The following is a 22,907-nucleotide window of genomic DNA, read 5'->3' as shown; positions in this document are numbered from 1 at the left end:
TGGCTTTTGTAAAATCTATGACTTGGACCATAGACGCCAAGTGGACATTGCGAATTCTTTTATATTCTGTTGGATTATTGTCAAAATTACAAAGTCAAGTCCAAGATGACATTGACATTTCTTTAAAAGCAGGCGTTCGGTGTTTTAAATATTTTTTTTATTTAGTTAAACAACGTTAGTGTGATAATTAAACTTTTAAAAATATGAAATAAACTAACTTGCAGACTCTGAAATCAAAACCTAGTTACCAGTTTATAAAATATGGAATATGCTAACAAAGCAATTACTGCCGTTGGCCGTTTATGGAGAACTAATATGTAAGCAATTATAAGAGTTTTGAGTCATTCAAAATAATATAAGCTCTGCCAAATTTGTTATCCATTGATACTAAGAATGTACTATTAAAAGATATTTACATAGATAAGTTATTACATAATTTATAATGAGACTACCAAAATTTTTTAATCCACGGGTCCAAAAACGGATATTGTAAGTTTTTTCAACTATAAGCTATTACCACATGTCTCTCTTGTGAATTTAATCATTTTTTTTATATGATTATTTATGTTTTCACTTGTAGAATGAGGTTTGGAGTTTATGAAAAAGTTGTGCCTGTAGAAACATCACCAAGTAGAATAGTACCTGCCAGTATTATAAGACCTGATTATGTATTAAAAACTACAGAATATGTACCAAAATTAGCTGAAATAAAAGATGATACCCAAATAAGTGGTATGAGGAATAGTTGCAAATTAGCAGCCTCAATTTTAAATCAACTACATGCATACATCAAAGTGAGTATTGTAATTTATTTAAAATTAATGAATAGTATTTGAATATTAAAAGTTTTCAAATGTATCAATATCAGCCTAAGCTCATCCACTGCTGATTGAAGGCCTCTCCCCAATAGCAATCCATAATGCTTGGTACTCTGTGAAGTTTCTGTACAAGTATAAATTTATTTACAATAAACCAATATCTATGCCAGTGGTCGGCAAAATGACACAATTTGGCCTAATATAATATATTCCTTTTTTAGCATAATAAAAATTTAATAAACCATTTTTTTTAAATTTCAATGTTCATATTTGGTCCTTTGGTGACTGATTCTCAATTAAAATATTAGTGCAATTTTCAGATTTTTGTTTTTAATTGTAGCCAGGTGTGACAACAGATGATATTGATGAGTTAGTTCATAGTTTAACTATTAAAGCTGGTGCTTATCCATCACCGTTACATTATAAAGGCTTCCCGAAGAGTGTCTGCACATCTGTTAACAATGTGGCTGTCCATGGCATCCCTGATTTGAGACCATTACAAGATGGTGACATCATTAATGTAGATATAACAGTAAGGTTAAAAACTTTTGTATATTTCAAGTTTATTTGGTTAAAAGAGCTATCACAAAATGATTATCTTTTTTAGGTATTTTTCAAGCAATATCATGGAGATTGTTCAAAAACATTTCTTATTGGAAATGTTGATGATAAAGGACAACACCTTGTTCATATCACAGAGGAATGTCTAGATATTGTAAGTGTTTAAACATTACGATTTTTACAAACAATTTTTGATACTGACACCATACTTTCTTCACGAAAGAGGCTTATTAACTTATGTTGGGACTTTATTTCTTAGAAAATCAGTCCATGTATCCTGAATTGATTAATATGAATTTAAAGCATTCTAATAAATAAATAAATAAAATAAAATAGCCTTTAATTCAGATCATTTTACAAAGTTTTTGTACATTTTTCTTATTACTAATACACTACTATACATTTATTATTACTCTAGGATTTGATTCTTTTTTTATTTGTTGTAGATCTGTTTGCCAATCGACATAGGCCTCCTCCAACCTTTTCCACTCGCTTCTTTCTCTTGCCACTCTACTCCATGTTACTCCTGCAACTTGTCTAATGTCGTCGTCCCATCTTTTTGTTTGCCGGCCTTTTCTCCTTTTACCCATTCTAGGATACCATTGTGTCACAGTCTTGCTCCATTTATTGTGTCCTCGTATCATATGTCCCGCCCATCGCCATTTCAGTCTTCTGATTTTGGTTGTTACATCTGTAACATTTGTCCTTGTTCTTATTGCTCGGTTACTTAGCCTGTCCGATTTCCGACTACTGAGCATACTCCTCTCCATTGCATATTGACAACTTGCGAGTTTGTTCGTCAAGTTTCTGGTCAGAGCCCATGTTTGACAACCATACGTAAGGACTGGTAATACGCAGGTGTTAAATAGTTTACCTTTTAAGTTGTTATGCAATGTTTTGTCCTTCATGACTTCTTTGAAGCCCCAGTATCTTTTCCAGCCTTTAGCTACTCTTCTCTCGACTTCCTTGTGTGCGGAGTCATTTTGTGTGATTACTTGACCGAGGTAAATATATTCTTAAAGCATTCTATTTTGTCCTAAATGTATTTATTTTTCAGGGAATTAAATGTTGTGGTCCTGATGTACCTTTTTGTAATATTGGTGCTGTTATAAACAGGCATGCGAAAAGAAATGGTCTTACTGTGTTACCTGCATTTCTAGGCCATGGAATTGGACAATATTTTCATGGTCCTCCTGAGATATACCATACTTGTAAGTTAAAAATACAAGAACTTGTTTCAGCACAATTTGAAAAATAAGAATGATTTTTATAGGTTTAAAAACAGTAGAATATAATTTACACCATTGTATTAATTTGCTAATTCAAATTTTATTTATAATTTTCTTGCATTAAGCTCAGTTTTGTGAAATGGGAAAGTTTTCAGTAATTGCAAAATTATTATAAAATACAGTTGTCCTAAAAATATTTTTTTTTTAGTGAACAGATATCCCGGTCTGATGAAGCCAGGTATGACATTCACAATAGAGCCAGTTCTATCACATGGAAGTGAGCACACCGTCATACTTGAAGATGGGTGGACAGTGGTGACTGAGGACGGTGCACGGACTGCACAAGTTGAACATACTGTTTTAATCACTGATGATGGTGCTGAGATTTTAACTAAGTAAATGTTAGTTTTATTGCAATAAAGTTATATATTAAAAACGTTCTTTTATTTTGTTCTTTTTACAAATGTGAGAATTGCCAAACACAAGTTTTAATAATTCACCTCAATTTTATCCAGTCAAAAGATGAAATTATCAAATACCACATACAAAACAACAGAAACAATATGAATATTAAATTGAATATTGGATTACTCAAGTGTGTACTCGCCTTAATGTGTGTTATTTTCAAAAATAGAGGGATACCAAAACGTTATATCATGTAAATAAAATAAAACTACAAATTAGCACATCGTTTTATTTGTAGCTTGATAAGATCTTAAATTAAAACATGTAACTTTACATTAAAAGCACAAGCATAATAATTATCACTTAGCATTCAGTCGATAGATATTTTAAAGGCGTAGAAGGAAGGTATCAATTGAATTAGAATAGTGAATAGTATAGAGAAAGGCGTAACCAGTGGGACATCCGCACGGCCCCGGACTCTCGCTGCAAACTGGACCCCACCACGTCCATGAGTTATAAACTTTGGTCCCATATAGCATCCAGCTACGCCTCGGAATGATAGTGCTGGTAAACTTTCTTAATTACAGTAAAGAGATAAATATGACTAGATCTTAGGTTACTAATAGACATTTCAAAGCAACCGTTGGAAGAAGGCTTACAACTATAAAATACAGGTGTAATAAATTTCAATTAAAACACTAAAATATTTCGACTAGGAGGTAAGAATTTAACTTTGAACACAGATCAAAAACCCTGCAGAAAATATGTAAAAATTATATTTTAATTAAAATAGAATGTGGTTAAATATTTTAACAAAACCTATTGTTTTTGTGCTTTTATCAGTATTATATAATTAACAATATATTTCTTTACGTATTTAACACGGTATTTTAAAATTTAAAATGCATCATAACCGTAACTTGCAAGAATATAATTATGCTATATATTAAATCTTATAAAGTAGTAGCTTAATTTAAAAATATTTGGGTTATATGTTAGTATATAGTAATTCAAATAATTAAAAACGTATAATAAAGAAGACGTCACACGACAGATGTTATATTTTTTTTAAATGTCCAAGGCAAAATATTGATATGATAAATCAATTATTTTTGTAATTAAATATTCCAATATGAATTTTTAATCTTTACAAATATACGCGAAACCAATATTAATATTTAAATACATAATTATTAACGCTACGAGTTTAACATTGTTCACAATTAACTCTAGTGGTGCTAGGGAAGGTTAAAAAGAGTGTATAAAAAGTTGATACAAAATTATGAAATAGATTTAACAACATACAAAAGCTACCTCGCGATATACATTACAATAATTATACTTAAACGTTATTTATTAACCAGGTATAATATAATTATATAATCAAGTATAAAGTATAATTTCCAATAAATTAAGGTAAAGTTCAAAAACCTACTAAAATTTTATACTCACTCTTATAAGTTAAAGAATAATTTGTACGTCAGATGGTTAATGAGTTAAAAATAAAATGTAATGCGACAAATAATCGCTTAAAAAGTTAAAATAAGCGTAGTTTTTTAACATATTGAAGAAGATGAACAATTTTGTACTTTTTATAAAAAGCAGGTACTCAACTCCAATTAAAAATCTATAGATCCTTAAGAGCGAGGATTTCTCTTTCCAGCGAACTTTGTCAGTTCTACAAGAAACATTTTTGTATGGTACTTTTAAAATGGCACTTACTGAGTCGAAACTCTACGCTCTGTCATTCCCAATAAATTCTAAAATAACTAACCAGGGAATCAAACTGGACTTATTCACGATTTCTTATTTCAGAGACTTTTTTCATAATTGAGGCCACACTTTTTACTTTTAATGCAGTACTACATGCGTTTAATCTTTGACAGTCACACAACATAACCTCACACATTCATACAAAACATCCACCTTCTATGTTAATTGTCTTTTATTCTTTATTACTGTAGTGGCATACATAACCCCAATTTTTTTCCCGCAATAATTTTGTCATATTTAAATTAAGAACTTCAAAATTCTTTCCATTAGGGCGTGTTCACATCCAATTTATGTCCACTGTGTAGGTGCGTGCTATTATGCATAAGGGTGAACTTAAAACGCGACAAAACCATTATAAAGTCGAACCTTCGTCTCTCACGCGACCTGCGACTACAATTAACGAGGTTGTTCAAGTTTAAGTTTTCATTGAAATTATTCACCTATTATTCAAATGAGAAATTAAGCTGACAGTTTTTACAATGGCGTTAATTGATCGCGTTCATACACGCATTAGAAAGTCCGTAAAAAATAAAATATAAAAAGGACAAATACATTTGAGTAAAGATGAGTTGAGATGCAGTAGACATTATTAGGTGTACTAGGATTAAAAATGTAAAAAAAAATCCAGTTAATATTAATGTAAAGACAACAAAAAATTACTCTATAGTCAAATCATTCTGCTTAAAATAGCACAACACACTCAAACCATTCTTGAGGTTATAAGATACCAAAGAAAGCTCTGAGATTAGAAATTTGTTTACTTAATATATAAAAAGGACTTTAATTTTAAATAAAATTAATCTTATACCTATGTCGACAATTCTGAATTTATAAAAATGAAGAATTTTTATCATTCATAAACCATTACAACGAAGCAACAATAACATGTTCAAAATTTTAATTTCATAAATTCCTCTAAGCGATTATCATAAAGCTGTAACAGTATGGAATATTAAAAATGTATTTTATATCAAATATTTGCATAATATTTCTATGCAGGTAAAAGAATAACATCAGGCTATATGCCTTAAGTATATTCCTACATAGAAACATGTATCATAAAGCATATAATTCTGTAATATTAAATATCTATGTATGTATTGTGCAAAACCATTTCATGGTGTGTGAATGTAATATATTAAATGTGTGTGTATTTAAATGTATTTTGAATGTAATATTTAAAATAAATGCCCATAACAAATAATATCACAATGTGATTTCAAACACACATATCTGTGAAATCCAATATTTAATAATAGCAAAAGAAATTGATTAGTTATTTTTTAAAGATTACATAAAAAGAGCTCTTGAATGTTTAGCATAATTCAGCTTTAACAAAGATATTATTTTCATTAATATTAAAAATTGGATTTTACAAACATTGTATAATAAAAATAATTTAATAATAGTTCACCAACATATAATGGAAACCAAATTAATAAAAACTTAACAAAGATTATTAAAACATAATCAACAAAAACCCAGCAATCGCTGAAACAAATTGGCTATCTAAAGTTTTAGACTTTAAACTTATTTTTCAACTTTGTAAAAACGGTGTACAAAATCTGTCAAATTAAATACTTGGCCAGGACCTATTCCCAGGTCCATGTTGATGTATTCATCCAAGTTGTGGGTTGAAACTGGAACCAGAGACAAAATTGTATTTGTTGTTTATGGACAATAATTTTATTATGTGATACTGATAATGTCCCAAGCCAAACACTTTGGCCGATCATGCTTTTCTATCGATCCAATGACATAACCACATGATTAAAAACAGTATTACTATTTGTATTTGTGCAAAATATTAACATTAGTAAACAATAATTATAACATTATTGGTACATACCACTTGTACATATGGCAGGATATGGTGGTGGAGGCTTAATCCAAGAGCCATCAGGCCGCTTCATGTGCCGACGATCAGAAGCAAAGTGCTGTAAAAATTGCTTCGCAGGAACCACACGGAAGAATCTGTGTCAAGAAAATAGAGACATAGTTTTTTTACATCACACATGTAATGAATAAACAGAAGCAATAACATACAATAGCCCAATGGATTATAAAATAAAGAGGTATTACAATATGCCAAAGATCATGTCTTAGTATTACCACAAAATAAATCCATAGACAATATTATTGTCAGCCAGTAACAGGTGTTTACATAAACAACTTTCATCCTGAGCATAACTTTATCAGTATGTTTCACTACTCATAATAACTTTATGTAACACTACCATTTGTAAATAAAAAGAAAAGAAAACAGAATTAAAGTTATTACCTGTGAAAGTCCGACTTCAGAACTTGGTCGGTGCGGAAAGTCTCTGTGACATATTTATGAAAGAATGTAGGGAATGGTAGCTCTGAATCCAGATCATAAACAAGGCAAGTCTTAGAGTCCCATGAGTACAAAAATATAACATGGTAATCCTGGAAAATAGAAAATCATTTACATAGAACAATTTAAGGATGTATTATATCAACAGGCAAGATACAAATTTACAAATTCTTTTTTAAAGTTTTTGATAAAAGCTTAAAAAAATACTACAATGGATCTCTGCACAACATAATACATTCACATTACTTTATTCTCTGATCCACATTCACATCTAGTGACCTGGAAATAATTAGAGAGCAACTCATTCCAAAGACAAAAATAGGTTCTAACTGGATAGATTGTACACTTATACAAATTATGAAAAGAAATGACAAAACTATGAAAATACATTTCTACTACAGTTTTTATATTTCATGCAATTTAAGTCTTCATTTTTAAGTAATTACAATACATAATATGTTGGAGATTTATATAAATGATTTGATCATCATGAACACATCAAGAATATTGGTCTTCAAGGGTCAAAATAAATTAATCATGCAGATAGCTATTGTGCAATATGTTCTTATATCACTTAGGAACAAACATGTTAACTCTAAAACAACAATATAAAATCGCAAAATTTTTAATTTATGGGTTAAATTAACATTAGTACTATTTTTTAGTGTGGAAATAATAATAAAGTACAATTTTTGTCTATACGTACCCATATTACAAGGCGATCCTCTTCACGCCCTGCCCTTTGTTTCCACAGCGGCACCGTACGACAAGGGTTTGAAATAAAAACCACAAAGCACCTGTCTAATTCCCCCGGTATCCTAATTGATACATCTTGACACAGTTTCCACACATTTTCTTCGCTATTTAAGAGGCAAAACAAACAAAAGAATTTATATACTCATTCGTCTTAAAAAATGTTACGTAGCAATATAGTAAAGTAATGAATTACATACCAATAACAAGACACATATGAACATTCTGCTTGCTTTGGAAACAGTGGTTTGAGTGTTTTGTCATTCTTTTTATTACTTTCGTTATTACTTAAATGCTTTTGGGAGCTGACCGACATATTGACAGTTTGTTAGAAAATGAAAACTTGATGAAAAGCGCTATAGCGCGCTCAACTGGCGCTCTCTATCAAGTTAAATCAAAGTTAAATCTTCAGTCTATTTCAGTCTTTCTTTCAGTTCATTTCAGTCTTTCAGTCAACTGAATTGTAGAGTATAAAATGTGTTGTGTCGGTTCTGTATTTTTAATACACAGTTTGTGGTTTATTTTCTAAATTAATTCTCGAGTTTCCCTCTGCTCGGCTCTGCTGCAGTAATAATTTTGAGTCTTTAGAGATTATAACTATTAGTAAAAATTTACTGTTTGTTTACCGAAGCAACATGACAGCATGGACGGATTTTACCCTGCGTATTTTTTTCTATTTCGTTTATAAAAGTTAATACTCTTTAGTTTTCGTTTAAAGATGGTTCATTTTATTTTTTCAAATATTTTCCAGTTTACTAGGATTTGAAAGTTTCTTTTAAGAATATACAGTAGTATAGTTTAGTATAATCTGTGTGTCTATGGGCCTTCACACTCTACTCTATGGTATTACCTTGTTTATGGCAAAAGTGGTGCAACCAGCTGGTCGTGGCTTTGTTTAAGCCAGTTCTTCTGTTTTAGTTGCTTCCAAAGTTCCTTTCCAAATTGGCAACAAGGAGGGCGGTGCGTTGTCCTAGGTTTCGGCCGGACTAGCGTATCGTCCGGACTTTTGTATAAACATTATCCTAAATTGCGATTCAGTTTTTACTTTTTGTGACAGTGAACCTAAACCATAATGACCCGTGAGTAAAGTTATTAATAAATACCTTCACTGAAACGTTTGCTTAGTTGACGATCATAGTGTACCAAATACAATATTAGTTTGCTTTTTATTTTTCTGGTGTTTAAGTACAATACAATGAAATGTGTTCATAGAATGTTCGAGAGATGTGCAAATGAGTATCTATGACAAGATTGACATTTGAGAGTGACGCCTACATTATGTAAACATTTAATTGTTTTTGAATGTGTTAATATCAAATCCGTGTTCATTTTGTTATTTAAGAAATCTGAAATTTATTCCAATCTTTGTAAAGAAACAAGATTCGGTAATGTACTTTATAATATGATGCGTTGCAAAATATCATGTTAAAGTAATAAATTTCAAGGTTATAATAGTTCATTCTAACCTAAACTGTAAATTCAAAATGTAAATAATTGCAGGCGGGAACCAGAGAGATTTGGCTCGTGCCAAGAATCAAAAGAAGCAGCAAGAAGCGCAAAAGAAAAAAACAGCAAGTGAGAAAACAGGAATGTCTCTCTCAGAAAGGAAACATAGGTTATTATAATTTCACTTGAACTGATATTGATAATCTAAGTTTAGGTGCCAACCATGTGTATTTCTAAAAATGAACTTTATGCAAACTTTTTGTATTGCTGTAACATCTGCAGGTATTTGCATATTTGAACAAAAAAATGTAATGAGAATGATTGTGTTTTGGGTTACTTTAATGCATCACTTGTTAATATATAAATAAACATATATTTACAGAGATGCTGAATTGATGCGAGAGAAACAAAGAAAAAAAGAAGAACAAGAGGACCAAGGCGCTAGAAAGCAATCAGTACATTAAAGTTTGTCCAATTCACAAATTTTGACTGCTGAATTAAATGAACAATTCTTTGGATACTTGGGTTTGTTAACCAGAAGTAAAATTGTTCAAGTGATACAGAAGCAATCAATTAAGATAAGTTTCCATTAAAAAAAACTTGGGTTCTGCTGTAACAACTATAATAAATAATCCAATCAATTTATCTGTTTTCTTTGTTAGAATATGCGAAAGTATGTCTAAGATGTATTAACAGTCACATAAAGAAGAAATATGATCTGATTTACGAGGGGGTGATAAGAAATGTAATTAAAGGTAACATTAACATAGCATTTACGAGTCTTCATTTGACTGAATAGATTTGTATGTATACTATTCCAACTATCCATTTTTATATAATAAAGACTTGAAAATAATTAAACCACTTTTATTCATAATAAAACAGCCTTGGTATTCAACATTGCAATAACATCAAGGCTATTGTTGCTCAATATTGTCTACATTTCTAGTTTTTTGACATTGAAGTGTTAAATGTACAATTTAACACCAATGACAAATGTAGATATATAACCAGTTTTTCCTGGATATTGTATTTTATGGTACTTTGACTGAAATTGAATGTTCCAGGCCACTAACATGGATTGCTAAAATTTCTTTTAACTAGTACTTAAACATATACAAAGGAAGACAAGTTACACCCTGACATGCATACAGTTGTTTATACCATTGTCCCTTTTTTGCCAGAGCTGTAACGCCAAAATTGGATCAAATGCAAATATTTTCACATCTGACTATGCCCAGTGCCACTCTTTAAGTACTATTTGAACTACAATCACTACATACTTAGTTGTTTATAAATAATTCTTTACTTATTAGTCAATGCAGTGTTGGCCATATTGATAAATAAAAGAAATATTTAATTACAAACATTTTACTAATTAAAAAAGTAATGTTAGTTTACGTCTTTTTGAGGTACAATTAAGTATAATGAAAATACAATAAGCAGCATTTACAAAATACAATGGAATGCTACAATAGTAACAAATGACAAATATTTTAATTGACATCAGAACTATTTTTAAGTTTCGACATGCGACAAAGTTGTATGTAATAAAAGATCGTTTTTGTTACATGAGTTGTATGTTATGCACTTTTATAACAAAAAAATTGTGTTAGGAATATTTTTAAGTTATTGTTTCAGTTTAGAAATGTTTTTAAATAAATTTGGGAGGAAATAGTGCACATAATTATACACTATTTCACTTTAGGATAATAGACCTGTAAAAATCTCAGATGGTGAGTTAAATTTTAGCTGATATAGAATAGAAACATTGCAAATATGATAGTATAGACAGTTTTAATTTTTTAGCGACTCAAGGTCATAGTTTTAAACTAACAATACTTGTTCTGAATTTAATTATAAACAGTGTGGTGCAACCCTTTACAATTACACCCCTGGAGTAGGCATCGGTTAGGTCTGAATAAAATAAAATATGATTAAGTAGGAGTCATATAGGTCTGAACATTTTTTGAATAAATTCAAGAACTTTGGCACATCAAAATCATAGATAATACTACTTTAATACTTAAATGAACTTGAATAAAAGCATACATGACTTAGAGTACTATAGGAAATATTTATTGCATATTCATTGCACTTACAAACACACAGAATAAAATAACACATATTAATGTATTCTAATAGTACAATTTGTTCAAGAAAATCGATGGCACTTGTAATCCATTCCAAACTGTATCCTGAAAGTAACACATTTAAAAATATTTGTATAGCATTATAGTAGTTTCCAATTATTTTTTACGGTTTTTAGTCTAGGGGACCGTCCAGTCTAGTCTAGTCCGTGGCACACAGAACATTACTTTATTATACCATTCAGGCCCATCACATATACATTGAGTAAATTATCCCTCTTATAGCTTCTTAAAATAGAATATTATACTTATGTATTGAAACATATACATTGTGAAAAAAATAAAAACATTACCAAGGAGATTCCTTGAAAATAATTATCGCTAACAAATAAAATTGAAACAATCAGAACTTAACAATACAAAAATTAATTTGTCTCTAGCCTTGCTAGTAGGTAACTAAATAAAAAAGCATTTTCAATGCAATACAGATGGTATTATCTAATACTCGTACATTGAAATGTAAACGAAACCCGCATATTCTATGATGAAGTATGAAAAATAACATAAGAAAAATCACTAAACTGTCGTGGTTTTTCAAATATAATGTTCGTAAGTTACATGTTTCTTACCAGTTAGCAGTGGTATAGCGACCACTGCTTACTGGTAAGGAACAAACACAGGAAAAGTAGATCGATATGGCTTCGTGTAACATTTTTTTGTTTTTTTTTTCACCCTACCGCATCACTTCAGTCAGCCCGAGAATATGACGCAAGCAACTGTGCTGAAATATCGTGAGCTAAAACAATCCGATCGTGGAAAAAAACCCATATCTTACGCTTACGAACATTATATGAGAAAAATCATCTAAATTGTGCAGCAGAACATTTTTATGAACATATTAATTTGAATTATGATGAATACCAAACTATACTAATATTAGGAAGAATATGTATTTATGTGTGTAACAAATAAACTCAAAAACCACTGAATCAAATTCAATTCTTTTCCCATTAGGAAGCAACATTATCACTAAGTAAAAAGACTACTTTAACTATTAGAAAATTAAAAAAAAATCCACCTATAGATTACTAGTAAATTTATAAAACAACAGACAAAAAAGTAGACAATTCAACCTTTGCCTTGTTCTTCTTAATGCAATTTAAAATCAACTAATACAAGCCAATAATCAAAATGTGCGAGACTGTATTTTTAAATAGGCATAGTAATGTTATGTTCAGATCTTAATTTGCCTGCAAACAATTAAATTAAGCATTTCCATTAAGAAGACATTTCTTCTCAAATTCTTCCCTTTGTCTATACAGTTCTGTAACTAAGTCTTTTATAAATGGATGGTTGAATTTTCCTTCAGTAGCCTTGAAAAATTCTTCCAACTTATTTGGTGCTTTTTCTCGTTTCTCATATTCAAATGCTTGTAGAATCATATCGTAGCGGTCTAAGTCTTTGGCGAATTTGGCTTCAGGAGAACTTTGGTTTTCATATTCCTGAAAAGTTAATTGTATAATATTAATTATATTTTTAATAATTCATATTCAACATTCAGAATGTCCGAGAAATATTTAGGATAGGTTTGACTGACAAGGTTTTAAAGATAAATTGATGTTATCGCTCTACAATGGTATAAAAAATGTCAGAGTTTTAGGAAATCAGTGTAAAAAGTATAATTTAGATAAGAACAATGACTTTTTATTAACTAGTCATTTAAGTACATCATTACATATCATCATATTATTATTCTTCTATTACAATTTTTTTTAGATAACAAATCGGTATTTACATCAACAAAAATCTTTGAAGTATGATACAACTGAACCTGTACGATGATAAAAGTAACATTTTGTATAAGTTTAAATAGTGTCTGTTTATAATATCAAAAAAAAAATTCAGATTTCGGGAAGATGAGGTATGTGAGTTGCCGATAACAAAAATCGCATTTAATTTTTTTCTCTGTCTGTCTGAAAGCCGCGTTTGTTCCGGGTAATCTCCGAAACAGCTGGACCGATTTCAACCAGACTTTCACTGCAGGGTAACAGACATATTATAGGCTCCTTTTTTTAATGTTTATATTGCTTGGTCGAAGTCGCACACAACAGCTAGTATGTCATAAGAGATGTTACTCTTTTGATCAGAGGGGTTGAATTTATACTTATTAATTAGACAAATGTTTGAATCTAAAGTAACATGTTTCATTACTCATAAGTGAGTAAAAGTGAACTCATAGGTCTAGTATTTAACACTAAACATATTCAATATACATAGAAATACCTTATATAGGTCATACATCCTGTCACCAGCAATGCCAGTGAGCTCAGCAATCTTTTTCATGGCTTCATCTTCTCTTCTATGTTTCTCCTCGGGAGATACTCCACAGTGTGGTGTCAGATCACCAACAATGCATTCAGCTAGGTCATGAACTAATGCTGGAAACATGAGAGTACAATATTTTTTAATGTAATCAAACATTAATTTACAAAATTCTATATGTATTCTACTTATAAGTCTGACAGATTAAATCAAGTACCTATGCATGTAATCAAACTTACTAATATTATACATGGGAAAGTTTAGATGGATGGATGTTTGATAGAGTTTATAGCTTAAACTGCTGAATGGATCTAGATGAAAGTAGCATTTTGGCAAATTGGTAAAGATGTACCGGATAATCTTAAAGAACACATAGTTTACTTGCTTTTGTTTAGTTTTTTCTCATTCCAGTTTGACAATATAGCGGCCAAAGCTAGTATTAAATAAAACCACAATCTGTTCCATATAAAGCACTCAATATACATTTTTTTATTTAAAATGTATATATGTAAGTTAAATAATTAAAACACACATATGATAGGCCACATTATTTGGTCAGCAAAAATGGTCTTATCATATTCTTTATCTACAGATAAACATAATAAAAGAACAGTATGGCTTTTATATGAGCAATCGATGTCAGGAACAGATGGACAAAGCAGTTAATATTATCATATTAACATAAAAACCAGAAGCTAAACTATTTTTTTATTACACAAAAGCTTACCTATTTGTAGGCATCTAAAGCGGTCTAATTTTGTTGGATTGTTTTCTTCTGTGAGCAAAAAGGTCATTAAGCCCATACGATACATGTGACCAGCGATCGATTCGCAATCGTCAATATTGCAGAGCACCCAGCCTGTTCGTTTTACGTGCTAAAAAAATATAGTAACAATTTCATAAATTAGATTTAACAAATAATGAAAGTTCAGTTATGAAAATAATTTTACAATTGTTGTAAAACTACAGACCTTCAAACGACCAACTAGTTCAAGAAATTCAAGGATTTTCTGATTTTCAATTATTAAGGCCATGGTTTCTCACTTCGCAGTTGATTTTATGCAAAATCGTGTTTGGACTAAAAGCTTTTATTTGTCCTTTTATTACTATTGGTTTATGAAAACGAAATGAATTATTAACATGACACCAATATGTTTTATATGCTAAGTGTCACTGACACTGTCAAGTCAAAGTTTGACAGTAAAACAGTAATCATTCACCTATATAAATGGATATGCTATAATCTGGTAATTTGTGTCCATTTTATTTTTACCATTTTGGCTCTGATGGTGGTGGTGGGATTTCGAAGTAATAATATAAATCGACTAAATTGCCGGGAACTTCTACGAGCACGTTTAATTCGGAATAAAGTGAAGCAGGCTGTCATTTCCAATCAATACCCTATCCTGTTAATCCTTTCTATTAATACAGAACAGTGTTGGTAATGTAATGGTAATTTTCTGTTGTTTTCTCTTTACTGGTGCAGTATTGCGAAATAGTTTTCTCGATGGCCCAAAATCTAGACTGAAATAACCAAAAAAAGAAGTTTGAACCTAAAATTTAAAACATTAGCCCAACTCAGCAACTCGATTTTTATTTTTTTGCATAAAATTAAACAGTAAATAAAGTCTTGATTCAACAAGGCAATTACAATAGTTTTCGAAATACCAACGTTAGGCGAGGGCGGCAAAATGCTCATAGCGCACGCACTCTAAGCTTAAAAAGAACTGTTATAAAAATTGCCTTGTTCGAATAATAATTCCGTATTAAGTTAAAATTAAAAATCTCACAAGTAATTTTGCGCATCTTGATTTTGATCAGTTATCATGAACTAGTTTGGTAGTCTTATATTTCTTAGAATAGAGACATCACATAATTATGAGAGAATTAATCGTAAATAATTATTCACAAAGACTCTCTAAAATAGCTTTGTCTAAATAAATTAAAAGCAATAGGAAACTGTCTGATTAATATGATCGATGGATGTAGCGTAAGCACATACAATGAATTACAATGCTCCCCAATATACCGCTACACAAATTTAAATTCTATCGCTGGCTGTCGTCAGTGAAAATGTTCAAGTCCTCAGTGACGGTACACCAACTCGAAGTTGTATCAAAATGAGAATTTTAAACTTTTCCAAGTGCCTACAAGTTTGTTTATACTCAGTGAATTTTAGTTTTCGTGTTTGAAGACAAACTTTGTGATGATTTTGCTTTTGCTTCTTGTTTCTTCAGGTTTGTGTAACTCAAGATATTAGGGGTGTTTTGTAATATTTTAGTAATATTATAAATCTTAAAAAAATATCAGATAATATGTATCCCTTGTTAAAATTAAGATTCAAACAAACATGAAATCTGTATTCGCAAATGAAATGTAATTTGTAATTATTGCGATTTATAAATCACACAGCAAGCAGGGAGGAGACCCAAGCTAAGTTTGGGCTGGATTTTAAGGAATACCTTTTGTGTTTTTTTATCTCTTGTCAAAGCTACTAATTTATACAAAAAATAATTGTTGTTAAAAATTAAAAAGTGTTTGAAATTTACCTGATCACTGACATCGAAGCAAAAATATATTTTTATATATAAAAACCCGCTTCAGTTTCTAATTTCTTTTTTTTGTTGATATGGTCGTCCTGTTTTTAAGGACCCTTTTCTATGAACTGCCGTATACAGAATAGAGATGTTCGCTAGTAACTTTCTTTGAATGTTAATTTAAAGATATGAATCTCGGCGGTCCTTTAAAGGCATAAGACTCGTTCAAGTGTGAATTATAATGTTATACACATCATATGAAACTTTTCGCTCAGCTCTCAGTTCTCATTTGCGTATAGAAAGAGCAACATTAACATATCTATGGAATGCATCTTTTCAATAAAATTGACATAATATCGAAATTTAGGTGTTCATTCACTTTATCAGTTATGTACATCTTTAATGCTGGCAGCAAATTGTAAAAGGAAAAAGAGTATAATAATTTTTTTTGTCCACTTTCTGTTTTATAAACACAGATGGCGTTGAGTTCATATTCATGTACAATATTGAAGTACACGTTAAGTAAAATTAAATGAAATTAGACACACGCTCACTTCGATATTACAAACAAAATTCAAATATTCTCATCAAAACAGGGAAAATCAGAACTTTACTTTTCTAGACGTCACTAGTCGTGTACGCCGTCAATGGTTTCGTTGCTAAGGTCATGATCATTGTCGGTAAAAGAACTTCAGACAAATGTTATCGGGTCTCAAGTAAGAAGTATGCTCTTTTCTTTTAATTAATCTACTTTCACTATTGGATTCATTTGGTTACTTGTCCTGTGCTTTAGTGTAGATTTCTCATATTACATTCACACTAAGATAACCTTAATTTTGTAACTATGCTGAGTATGATAGCTACTTTGCTAAAATTTGCGACTTCCAATGAATTATATGATTGACTCCTAGTTTGTGTTCGAAGCCGGGCTCATTATACAATAAACATTGTAGTTCCGCTTTGAGTATATTGTATTCGAGTATATCACGTGCGTTCAAGCACGTTAACCTTTTTTCGATCTCATTGCTAATGCATCTCATTGATAGAATACGACACTTGTATCTTCATCATGGTCACGGTTAAATAAGTAATACGGTTAAATAAATAATTAAGACGTAAAATTTTCTATTATGGAATATCTGTTAAATCATACTAATACTAATATTATAAATGTGAAGGTTTAGGTGGATGGATGAATGTTTGTTAGAGTTTGTAGTCTAATCTGCTAAACGGATTTCAATGCAATTTGGCATACATGTTGAGGATATTCTGAAAGAACACACAGGCAACTTGGTTTTGTTTTTTTTTAATACCACGCAGACCCAGTCGTGGGTGAAAGCTAGTTATACAATATTTGTATTTCTGTTTATTTGACCAACTATGTTGTTATGTCATCTCGTTTCGTAATTAGCGCGTGTTTAATTACAAATGAGAAATACGATCTTTGCTATACCGTCAATACATGTCTATACTATTATAATAAAGCGTAAACACACACTTTGTTGCCTAATGTCAGCAATTACAGCATATTTTAGAATAATTCTTTTTTTAATAAAAAGCCCTACATTGACGTCAGGCTTTATGCTATATATTTTCACGCCATTAAACTTAGGGGGTAAACATTTTGGATGAAAATCTTAATGTGGGAAAGAGACCATAAGTTGCTGCCAACATCAAGGAAGCAAGATTGCCAAGGTTTGTCATGTCATGTCATTTTGACATTTGCTATTGATAATTTGACAAATGTAAACAATAAAACAAAATTTTCATAATTTCATGCGGATGAAGCCGCACGGGAACAGCTAGTTTATATATAAAAAAAATGTATATTGTTAATGAACATGATTAACTCGATACCTACTTATGTAAAAACAACGACTCATTATTCTGAGATGTGAATATTTAACACAACAGTTATTTTAAAACAATGTAAGTGTTAAATACATAAAAGATTTCACAACAGGTTTTTTCTAAGTTAACATCTATTTGTTTTAACAAGTATACGAAAATGCATTAACATAAACCATTACTTTGTAACAAGTTAATGTTAAGGGAAATTTTAAGTAAATGTTGGTCAAAGTAAGTGCTAATACACAAGTAAATAATATGAATAGAGTCTAGAGGTGGATCTTTTTTGCAAACGTAGAAATGTATTCTTGTTAAGGTGGGTTTACATTGGCGAAACATTTATACATTATTATAATCCCTTTTTGTTTACTTAAAAAAACAGGATCAATTTGTTGCGTTCAGATATTTTGGCAGTGTCAGTTAATTGTAAAGCTGTTTTAGATGTGGACGTGAGTTAATACCAAATGTTTTCTCACGGAGTTATCTTAAGGTTATCCATAGAAGTGCACCTCATGCTTTTTATCGCACGTAGGTCATTTATTTTTATGTTTCCGGCACGCACACATTGCGCAACAATCTGATTTTTTTGTACACATTTCCTTGTCGTGGAACAGATTTTTCATGATAACAAATAAAGAATTTATTACACAATAGTGTCCGAAAATAATATGACACTTTAATGAATTAATTAATTGAACTCAAAAAAATATGTACATTTATGTACCTAAGAAATACTTAGGTTTTTTTATTACATAGTATTCGGTTGCAACTTTTTTTGGGAATTTATTTATGAGCTTTGTTATCTAAAATTTGTAGAGTAAATATCGAGACATTTTCGCACATATTTATTGCTAATAATAACCGCTAAAATGTTATCAATTTAAAATTTATTCCGTAACTAAAATAAAACACAGTCTCAAATTTCAATGCTATAGGTTTTATTTCCTTTTCCCACTATGAATATGGTAAAACTAAATAATAAGGTGGGAAAAATGATAGGGTCGCTTGGTTGCGTTATCCACGATGACGTCTCGGAAGTTATGGACATCCATTTTTTACGACCTTAGTCATTATTATTGCAAGAGCGATGTCGCCGCGCATGCTTAGAATTTCCCTTACTTCGTGGAGGGCGAAACTCTACCGAGTCATCTATTACGCTTAGCAACAAGCCCACCGATGTGTCAACCGTCGTTATAGTTTATAGTTTTGTATCGTACCTTAATATTGCACTGGTAAAGGCAAAACAATTAAATTCTTTTATAACACACGTTTTGTACCGTGTTCATTTCTACGGCTTTTAAATATTTTGATTAATAACAGTAGGTAAAACAATGGCATGTTTTCTTTCACTCTACAGGTAAACAAGTACAGTCAGCTTTACATGTCCATAATTAAATAGCTGTACTATGGTTTTTATTAGTAGCATTAGCATCCATTGTACATAATGTCAGATTTAAATCCACGCCGTCTTATTAGTAAACAATATTGGTACACTGAATTTATAACGACTTTAAGTTATTGACGCCTTATAGATTGATGTTGATTATAAAACATTTTTGGAAGGAATTTCTTAGTGTCATGTTCTCTTGAATGTCAGAAATCATTATGAGGACCTTCCCTATTTTTAACTATGATTTTCTTTAGTTTCAGGCATTGAATGGGATGCGCCAACACCGTACGACCCGGTATGGCTAGCTAGCGTGCAAACCTTTCCGCCTGCTGGCAATATCAACGAAACCAGGCTCTGGTTCTGGGGTTGGGTATACGAACAGGATGTACAATTCAAATTATTTACAAGGTAATATTAATAAATTATATAGAAATTATTTGGGACAAACGTCTGTAAAAAAATTAAACACGTAAGCTATGTTTTTCTTTTGTCAATACATTCCATTTTTCTCATATTTGTTTTGTAAAATGTAAACAGAAAAGAGTTTCTCTGTTTATAGCTTCTTTAGTGAATTATAAAATTTGACCTTTATCGTTTAAGTACAGTTGTAATCTTATTCTTTTCTACAATTTCCAGGCGTAATCCTTACGATGGACAAGATTTGAAAATAAACGACACCGCGTCATTACGTAATTCTAATTTTAATTTCAAAAACAAGGTAAAGGTACTCACTCATGGATGGCTCAACCATGGCTCAAGTCCTATGCCGGAATCAATTAAAGAAGGTGAATATACCTACAATTCTATTATAATTTGTATTTAACGGCAGAGAATTGATGGATGGAATAAATGTGATGTCTTGCTTTATTCAATGTTATGGAAGCGACAAAGATGAAAAGGTTTATTAGGATTATTCAACAAAATCGAAATTTAAAAGATATTCTTAAGATTTTGGATTAAGAATTTTCATGTAGTGCATATGAAGTATTTAATTCTCTTTTGGTAATTTTAATTTCCGTGCTTCTTTGCAGCTTATTTGAACATCAGTGATTTGAACATAATAGTAGTTGATTGGGGGAACGCAGCAAATGTCAACTACATACTGGCCAGTTACAACGTCGCTATGGTAGGAAGACTGTTGACTGAATTCCTCAACTTTCTTATATCGGAGGGAGTGTCTATGGACGATGTTCACTTAATCGGGCACAGTCTTGGCGCACACGTGGTCGGTATAGCTGGAGCGTATGTGAAGCAAGGACCTATTGATACAATCACAGGTAACTTGTGTAATTAAATGTTTTATCACATTTTTATCAATAACGTAATCATCTAACGTAATCAGATTGGAGGTAATATTGTGGAACGTCTTTGTGTTGCATCACCTAAACCACTTTACAATTTAATTTGTGAACAATCAATTGAACATTTTAAACATCGTCATCTATCCTAATATTATAAATTGGAAAGATTTGTATTTTTGTATGTATTGAAATAACTCAAAAACTACTGGACTGATTAAAAATCTTTCACCGTTAGAAAGGTAATTTATCTGTGAGTATCTTAGATTGCATTTTTATTACTTTTTTCATTTTATACGGACGAAGTCAAGCAACTGCTAGGGGTATATGAATACGTAGAAACATGAAATTCTTTTTTTCTACAAAATAACGTCGACGCATGTTTCAGTCAAACGCCGACAGACCTATTACGTGATACATGATTGACATGAACGATCGAATGGTCTTGTCACACGGTAACGTCAGCTTTGATTGTTACGTATTATGTGGTGCTTTAGCCTTTGTTATTCGCAAATTGGAATTTTGATTATTATCAAAATACTATGTATAATTTCGACTGTTTGCTAAAAAAAACATTAATTGACTATTAACCATTTGATAACCCTAGGTTTGGATCCCGCACTCCCTTTGTTCACATTGGGTAACAAGGACGCGCGTCTTGACAAGCATGACGCGCGTCATGTGGAGGTGATACACACGTGCGGAGGATACCTTGGCTTTGCCTCGCCGCTCGGACATATTGACTTCTATCCTAATGGCGGCACTCGACAGCCAGGATGCACATTCGATTATAGAGGTAAAAATAAACAAGCACTTTACCATCAACCGCAACGAATCAAACACTTGATTTTACTTATACAAAATTATTTAAAAACCTCACTATAATATAAATGCGAAAGATGGCTGGATGTTTGTTAGTGTTTGTAGCCTAAATTGCTGGAAGGATCTCTATGGATCGCATACATGTAGAGAATAGTCTGTAAGGACTCATAGGCTCTTTACTTTTGTTTTAATTTCCGGCGGTCGGAGTCGCGGGTGAAAGCTAGTATATTATAATTCAATTTATAGGTCTCTGTGCACATAACCGGGCACACATGTTCTTCTCTGAATCCATCATATCGTCGGTGCCGTTCACGGCGGTGCGCTGCAAGGACTACGACGAGCTGTACTACAGCGGCTCGTGTAAGGGGACCGGCGAGACGCTCATCATGGGCGGCTTTGACATACATTACGGGTGACTTACATTTAGTATAAACTTACTAATATAAATGCGAAAGTTTAGGTGGATAGATGTTTGTAATCTAAACGTTTGAACGGATCTGGATTTAATGGCATAGATGTAGAGCATAGTTGAAGAACACATAGGCTACTTACTATTGCTTTTTATATTTCACGAGTACGGAGTCACAGGCGAAAGTTAGCCATTAAAAAATTTTACTTTTCAGTCATCAGTTTTGGTTGCATTGTTTATTGGAAACAAAATTTCACTAGTATTGCAAATGCGGGTATTTTTACGTATTTTTGTTATTACGAACATCAGGTTTATCGCTTCTGGATAACATTTGAAAATAATAAGAAAAACTTACGTTTCCTTTCAACATTAATATAATAATAGATTTCCTTTTACTTTACTATAAACAGGAAAAAACATCTAATTAAACTCAAGGCTTTTTGGTAATCAAATAAGACTCAAATATAGGTATGAAAATAAATTCCTTATTCTATAGATTTTCGAGTTTATTATTTTATTTTTGTTACAGGAAAGACGGGATATATTACCTCAAGACGAATGCAGAACATCCTTTCGCTATAGTTGACGAAAATAGCTAATGAATAAGAGAAACGTTTTGTTAGAATGTAAAAAATGTGCTTATGTATTTAGCAAATAATGTTTATAAGTATTTATTGTAGTGTTAACGATTATTTTAATTCGTAGAGCGAATGTTTGCTCAACAATATTTTTAATAAGACTTTAAAGACTTAAGAAAACTTGATATAATTTATTTTAATATAAGTTTTACTATTGTTGTTAATTATATAATTAATACAAATGTTTGTGGGCAGGCGCTATTTCGGCGAATACATTTGCTCGTTTGTCT

The 22,907-nt window shown here is 31.1% G+C and overlaps 5 protein-coding genes across 6 annotated transcripts; 3 read left to right on the top strand and 2 right to left on the bottom strand.

The window, feature by feature from the left end:
- The first annotated feature begins 118 nt into the window (after positions 1-118).
- LOC106100464 (methionine aminopeptidase 1D, mitochondrial) lies at positions 119-3,049 on the top strand. Of its 2 annotated transcripts, none has more exons than XM_013279328.1 (6): positions 119-489; positions 581-794; positions 1,159-1,350; positions 1,426-1,533; positions 2,437-2,590; positions 2,817-3,049. In XM_013279328.1, exons 1-6 carry the CDS (start codon positions 443-445, stop codon positions 3,005-3,007), a joined length of 906 nt encoding a protein of 301 aa, XP_013134782.1. In that variant the 5' UTR covers positions 119-442; the 3' UTR covers positions 3,008-3,049. The 2 variants fall into 2 exon arrangements, with proteins under 2 accessions (XP_013134782.1, XP_013134781.1); XM_013279327.1 differs by having other exon boundaries at positions 119-317; positions 2,817-3,048.
- Positions 3,050-4,145: 1,096 nt separating this feature from the next.
- LOC106100655 (protein N-terminal glutamine amidohydrolase) lies at positions 4,146-8,455 on the bottom strand. Its single transcript, XM_013279606.1, has 5 exons — positions 8,078-8,455; positions 7,831-7,984; positions 7,068-7,216; positions 6,636-6,760; positions 4,146-6,426 (listed from the first exon to the last, which is right to left on the bottom strand). The coding sequence occupies exons 1-5, from the start codon at positions 8,191-8,193 to the stop codon at positions 6,317-6,319; spliced, it is 654 nt and encodes a 217-aa protein (XP_013135060.1). The 5' UTR covers positions 8,194-8,455; the 3' UTR covers positions 4,146-6,316.
- A 269-nt stretch (positions 8,456-8,724) lies between these two features.
- Positions 8,725-9,798, top strand: LOC106100657 (putative SERF-like protein). Its single transcript, XM_013279608.1, has 3 exons — positions 8,725-8,956; positions 9,378-9,492; positions 9,706-9,798. Exons 1-3 carry the CDS (start codon positions 8,950-8,952, stop codon positions 9,785-9,787), a joined length of 204 nt encoding a protein of 67 aa, XP_013135062.1. The 5' UTR covers positions 8,725-8,949; the 3' UTR covers positions 9,788-9,798.
- A 2,764-nt stretch (positions 9,799-12,562) lies between these two features.
- On the bottom strand, positions 12,563-14,907 carry LOC106100656 (HD domain-containing protein 2). The gene is made up of 4 exons (XM_013279607.1): positions 14,707-14,907; positions 14,463-14,610; positions 13,697-13,851; positions 12,563-12,915 (listed from the first exon to the last, which is right to left on the bottom strand). Exons 1-4 carry the CDS (start codon positions 14,767-14,769, stop codon positions 12,679-12,681), a joined length of 603 nt encoding a protein of 200 aa, XP_013135061.1. The 5' UTR covers positions 14,770-14,907; the 3' UTR covers positions 12,563-12,678.
- Positions 14,908-15,829: 922 nt separating this feature from the next.
- On the top strand, positions 15,830-22,677 carry LOC106100511 (pancreatic lipase-related protein 2-like). The gene is made up of 7 exons (XM_013279377.1): positions 15,830-15,972; positions 19,765-19,918; positions 20,147-20,295; positions 20,542-20,787; positions 21,416-21,604; positions 21,877-22,042; positions 22,569-22,677. The coding sequence occupies exons 1-7, from the start codon at positions 15,942-15,944 to the stop codon at positions 22,636-22,638; spliced, it is 1,005 nt and encodes a 334-aa protein (XP_013134831.1). The 5' UTR covers positions 15,830-15,941; the 3' UTR covers positions 22,639-22,677.
- Positions 22,678-22,907: the final 230 nt, after the last annotated feature.

This window comes from Papilio polytes, unplaced genomic scaffold (genome assembly GCF_000836215.1).
Source record: "Papilio polytes unplaced genomic scaffold, Ppol_1.0 DF824047.1, whole genome shotgun sequence".
Lineage (NCBI taxonomy): Eukaryota > Metazoa > Arthropoda > Insecta > Lepidoptera > Papilionidae > Papilio > Papilio polytes.
This window is presented reverse-complemented; position numbering and strand designations above follow the sequence as displayed.

Coding starts and splice junctions, on each gene's coding strand:
- LOC106100464 (XM_013279327.1), top strand. CDS start 262: ATGGAATATGCTAACAAAGCAATTACTGCCGTTGGCCGTTTATGGAGA. Junction 1,534..2,436: donor CAGAGGAATGTCTAGATATT/GTAAGTGTTTAA, acceptor TTTATTTTTCAG/GGAATTAAATGTTGTGGTCC. Junction 2,591..2,816: donor TCCTGAGATATACCATACTT/GTAAGTTAAAAA, acceptor TTTTTTTTTTAG/TGAACAGATATCCCGGTCTG.
- LOC106100655 (XM_013279606.1), bottom strand. CDS start 8,193: ATGTCGGTCAGCTCCCAAAAGCATTTAAGTAATAACGAAAGTAATAAA. Junction 7,217..7,830: donor AGGATCGCCTTGTAATATGG/GTACGTATAGAC, acceptor TCTATTTTCCAG/GATTACCATGTTATATTTTT. Junction 6,427..6,635: donor TCCTGCCATATGTACAAGTG/GTATGTACCAAT, acceptor CTCTGGTTCCAG/TTTCAACCCACAACTTGGAT.
- LOC106100657 (XM_013279608.1), top strand. Junction 9,493..9,705: donor CTCTCAGAAAGGAAACATAG/GTTATTATAATT, acceptor ATATATTTACAG/AGATGCTGAATTGATGCGAG.
- LOC106100656 (XM_013279607.1), bottom strand. CDS start 14,769: ATGGCCTTAATAATTGAAAATCAGAAAATCCTTGAATTTCTTGAACTA. Junction 14,611..14,706: donor AACTAGTTGGTCGTTTGAAG/GTCTGTAGTTTT, acceptor ATATTTTTTTAG/CACGTAAAACGAACAGGCTG. Junction 12,916..13,696: donor GGATGTATGACCTATATAAG/GTATTTCTATGT, acceptor TTAACTTTTCAG/GAATATGAAAACCAAAGTTC.
- LOC106100511 (XM_013279377.1), top strand. CDS start 15,942: ATGATTTTGCTTTTGCTTCTTGTTTCTTCAG. Junction 19,919..20,146: donor CAATTCAAATTATTTACAAG/GTAATATTAATA, acceptor TACAATTTCCAG/GCGTAATCCTTACGATGGAC. Junction 20,788..21,415: donor ACCTATTGATACAATCACAG/GTAACTTGTGTA, acceptor TGATAACCCTAG/GTTTGGATCCCGCACTCCCT.